This window comes from Atta cephalotes (assembly GCF_000143395.1).
Source record: "Atta cephalotes unplaced genomic scaffold scaffold00004, whole genome shotgun sequence".
Lineage (NCBI taxonomy): Eukaryota > Metazoa > Arthropoda > Insecta > Hymenoptera > Formicidae > Atta > Atta cephalotes.
Window position 1 is genome coordinate 7,972,625 of NW_012130068.1, and position 5,478 is coordinate 7,978,102.

At 29.8% G+C, this 5,478-nt stretch overlaps 1 protein-coding gene across 1 annotated transcript in view; it reads right to left on the reverse strand.

The window, feature by feature from the left end:
- Window positions 1–431: 431 nt before the first annotated feature.
- The window catches only part of LOC105626187, a 7,803-nt gene continuing 2,756 nt past the window's right edge, over window positions 432–5,478 (reverse strand). The window contains exons 5-6 of the mRNA XM_012207495.1: window positions 1,727–1,739; window positions 432–629 (exon numbers count right to left, since the gene is read on the reverse strand). Coding sequence (XP_012062885.1) covers window positions 432–629; window positions 1,727–1,739 — 211 coding nt within the window. The remainder of the gene's footprint in view (window positions 630–1,726; window positions 1,740–5,478) is intronic.

Consider the following 5,478-nt stretch of genomic DNA (forward strand, 5'->3'; position numbering starts at 1 on the left):
TGACATGTTATTATTTAAATTTGCATAACTTAAAATTTATACAGTCAAATAAAATAAAAATCTCTCTGATCTTCACAAAAGTATAATTTATGGATTAAGTTACGTCTAAATGAATTTTATTCTTAGACAATTGTGTCAATTATTGCGAAAGGAATCATGTGGCGTTTCTCTTTGGTTTTCATAATTCTTAAGTGATAAGAAAAAAGATTTTTGAGATTTGTTAGCATAAAATTTTATATTATCGATATCTTTAACAATTAAAATAACTCATATTAATTGTAATTACGTAAATGTATCACGATGATCCACGTGCAGATATGGCTTGTAAAGTTTTTTTAACAAGCTAGCCTGCACACGCACGTTGAAACTGTTAATGGAAAGAGCGCAGCATCATAAAATAGGACATTGATGTTTTCAGAAGAGTAACATCATTATTTATATATTAAGACTAAAGATGCAAAGAAACTTGAGAAACTATCAAATAATAAAGTTATATTTTCCACGCCAAAACGTTCAATGGATAGAGTCGCCACTTTGCCAGCAGTTATTCTGCATGGTGATATGGTTCTACTCATGATTAGTAGTAAAAGTTTTTTGCATCTTTCCGAGGTAATCAATTTGTACTGCAACTATGATTCAAATAATGATTAATAAATAGCAATAAAACTGAAAAGTTTATGTTCACAGTTCTTGCAGCTTTTCGATTTTTGGAATGTTGATGTTTCAAAAAGATAACGAGAGCTCTTGAACGAGCCCAAAAGGATTTCATTTCTTACATCGATTTATATGGAACGACGCTGTAATCCAATAAAAACTGAGCTTATCAAAATTGAAAGAAAAGATGGGTGAGTTGAGCAATGTAAATAGCGAGGGGTGCTACTATGTCTTTCGCGTCATTTAGCTTCATCAGTACCTGAAACATACATTTCCTTTTGTATTATTTCCGTATTATATGAAGAATTTTCAATGATTCAAGAGAAAAAACATCTAGATCAGAAGATATAAATACTATTATTAATACTCATTAGATAAAAAAGTATCTTTTCTGCTATAATCCTCATTGTAAAATATAACATATAGAAATTGGAACATATCTGAATATCGCATATGATATACTGCCACCGATCATATTCAAACTAACGCTAATCAAGAATATATTGGCAAATGTGGAATCGATCAGTTCTGCGAATGTACAATGAAATTTGAATGCAGTTACAAAGAATAGAATATAAAGTACACATTATTAGAATTAAAAAAAATAACATGTACTTTATTACATGCAGATGCTTGCGTAAGCAACTGAAAGTTTTTGTTGTAATCATGTTGTTGTCATTCATCTTGTGGGGCTTCATATTAAAATTCTCATTAATATCCTCGCCAATATATTCCAGCATGTGTCTGGAAATCACTAAAATGATAATGTTCTTGGCAAATTATATGTTCAGATCGACTTTATTTAAACTGAAATTAAGAAGAACCGAAATAAACAATATAGGAGAATCTGGGGCCGATTGTGTCATAAAAGTTGATTTTTAAAAGTTTAAACTCAATCAATACATGACATTTTCGTATTTTTACTGTAGATTGCTGTTGCGCTAAAAGTATCTTGTATATTGCAATGACTTTTAAAAAAATGAAATTGGTGAGTAAATTTTTGTTATCTCCTTCCATGGTGGAATTAGACAAGGTTGTATTCTCGAAGATGCGCAAAAGTAAATTAGCATACATGTATTTTGCATCTAAATGCAGTTGACATGAATAAAAAAATTTTAGAAAAATAAAAGTCGCGCTAGCATTTAGAGGCAATTTTTGATTGATCGTACCGCCATATTATACATCTTGTCCGCCGTGATCTCCTTTGTTTTATTAATTCTTAGAATTACCTATCGCAATTTCTTTGTAATCATAAAAATGACATGTTCTATGTTTTTTAAGTTAATTAATCATTATTGTAATAAAGAATTTTGAATATAACCTCTCTTAGAAAAATTGTGAATACAAACTATCTTACTAAAAATGATAAAATAAAGCTTTTTGGCTCATATTATTCGATTTATTTTATAAGAAATCTGACGTGATGGACATCTTTCGGTGGCGGAATTTGAATTTAGTGCTTTCGAATTTACTAAAAAATATTTGTCATGATCGCAACAGGAAAGAAAAGTCAAATTTTGTCGGATAGTGTTATTATTATTTTACTTACATTAATATTATAATATTATTACTATTATTTCTCACATATGAATTAAAATAAATCTGCGTTTTTCATGTTTTATCCATTTAAAATATGTTACCAACCCTATGTTATTTACAACGTGTGACAATTAACTCTAAGTACGTGATTAATTGTCACATTTTTGCAGTTTTATTTAAAATTAAATTAAATTAAATTAAAAACTTATTTATATGATGATGTATTCAAGTAATCTTTTTTAAAAATACTCAAGAGATTTAAATATATAAGCATTATAACATATATAATGTTTAAAAATTTTACATCCATTTTTTCGATAAACAATTATTCAAAAATTGACAATCGGTTTTGATCTTTTCTATATCAAAGTTTTTTGTAATGTCGATCATGATGTTTGTTTCCTATTATCAGTTTTTAAAATATTCTTTCTACCCTATTATATTTTTACCCTACAATCAAGAACCGCAGGCATGTTGAATCAAATCGAAGTAGAAGCATCAATCGTGGCGGTCACATGAGAGTATATACAGTTAGATAACAATGAATCACTATCGGATAGAAGTACTGATCTATTCTGTAGCCGTATTCCACGTGGAAAGACAGTTTTATTGCGACCAATCTAGTCGAGTTTGATGTATCCGCTATCATTATTAACACCATTGACTAGAACATGTAGAGCAATCCCGTCGAAATCATAAAGACTGGAAATATATGAGTAATACAAAGAGCGTCGCTGAAAGATTTTATCAAGTTACTGGAAAAGAGTTTTCTAGCAAATTTTAAATTTTTTATGTACTCTTTTTCCAAGAGAATATTTACCAAAACGAAACTTAATCTATTTTCTTTTTGACGCACCTGCATAAAATATCGTCAGATATTGATCATGTAGCATGTCGTTGCAGAATAGCCTTTTCACTATCCCTTTTTAATCCGACAACCATTCGTCCTGTATCATTTGAAGACAGGTCTCTGTCTACAAACATACATCTATCTTTTTTACCATACAATGATATTTGTTATTGACCAGTAAGAATTAGACTACGTGACATTAATCGCATTAATAAAATTTGCATATATAATCACATTATTTACTTTCTTATTGTTTGTCATCAAGCTCGCTAATTTAAAGCTGAATATTATTGTGATTAATATCGTTGGCATACATTCAAATAGATCATCGAGATCTGTCAAAGTGATGTGGACATACAATAGCTATATTATAAAATATATATAGAATAGCTATATTATAAAATATATAGAATAGCTATATTATAAAATATATATATATGTTGTAAAACATTGATGAGATGCATTCTTTCTAAAAGGTAGAAAATCTGAGCATCAAGATATTTTTGTTTAGCAAGAAAGATAATATTTTTATGAAAGCAGCTGGTTAATAATTGGATACTATTGAGTAAATGCCACAAAGAGCGTTGCAAATTTTATATAAAAAAATATATATCGATAGATTTTATATAAAAAAATTTGATATAAAGAAAATAAAAAGTTCCTTGAGATTCATGTCATTATTCTTTTCTGACGTAAAGAAAATTATGTATCATGGGTATAAGAATGATCGAATGGATCGTTAACGTTGATATAAAATGCAGATATCTATTGCGAATTGGAATGATACGGTCACAATCCTGCTAACGTCATGTATAATCTGTGAATAGTCTAATACCGACTTTGCAAAATGTCCTTTCGCTCGATCATTCTTAGAAATACTAGGAATACGAATTATATCAATGATACTTGCTTTTTGCGTAGCCATCAAGCGAAAGATTTACAAGCTATTTAATATTTCATGTCAGTATGGGCTAGAATAATGTATAAAACATTTTATCTTTTCGATAGCTCTTTATCTTAATACTTCTGTATGCGAAATAATAAGTGGAATCATATTTAAAAAAAATTATATAACATAATATTTAAAAAATGAAGGTAATCTTCATATCTTTTTAACTGTTCTACCTAGAAAAAAATCGGTAACCATAATATATTCTTCTCGAAATCGTTTACTTTCATCTTTCGAAATCATTTTTTCGTCTCATCAAAAATAAGTGAAAAATTCAAAGTTTTTAATTTAATTTAATTTAATTGAACTTGTGCATAAGTAAACTTCTAAATATTGTGAAAGGTTATAGTACATCTATATGGAGAAAAGGATAATGCTATTTATTGTGAAGAAATGTATGCATTTATTTTTACACATATAATATTTAAATTTTGTTATAAAATTGAAGAAAAATATTAGGAATTATTGAAAGAAATAAAAGTATTTAATAATACATACAATTCTTATTCTATTAAAAAGTATTTCAACTTAGACAGTTTTGAATAAATTATTTTTGAATAAATTCATGCGCCAAATCATCACTGGAGAGAACGAAACATAGTGAGATAAGATATAGACGTTTTTAAAACCTTTAAGAAATAAATATAATAAAATACAACAAAATAATTGAAAATACAGGAATAGAATATATTTATAATATATAATATATTTATATTAGGTACAATTTTGCTTCCGCCGTTTTCCTATAAATGGCTTTAGCGGTAAATGGTGGTCGAAATAAATAGATAGACGTCATACAATAAACTTGGGCATCTGTCAACATAACCCCATAGAAACATTAGTCGATTTGTGTCTGCATCATAAAATTATTCTCGATTGAAAATGTCAGTTTACGAGCCAAATTCCCGTCATTTGCGGGAGGTTTTAATTTTTTCAATACGAAGAAATCTGCGGCTGAGGCTCATCGAATGCTCTCAAATACTTATGATGAGGCCGCTATTAGTGAAAGAACGGTGTCGTGAGTTTAACGCTTCAAGAACGGTGATTTTGACGTCCAAGGTCATGCTCTGTATTTGGTGGGACCAGCTCGGCGTAATGTATTATGAACTGTTAAAACCGACTGAAACAATCACAGGCGATCGGTATCGAACGCAATTGATGCGTTTGAGCCGAGCATTGAAAGACAAACGGCCGCAATACAACGAGAGATACGATAAAGTGATTTTGCAGCATGACAATGCTCGACCCCATGTTGCGAAAGTGGTCAAGACATACTTGGAAACGTTGAAATGGGAAGTCTTACTCTACCCCTCCGTATTCTCCAGACGTTGCTCCCTCTGACTATCACTTGTTTCGATCAATGGCACACGGCCTGGCTGACCAGCACTTCCGGTCTTATGAAGAAGTAAAAAATTGAATCGATTCGTGGATAGCCTCAAAAGATGATCAGTTTTTTCGACGCGGGATTCGTACGCTACCCGAAAGA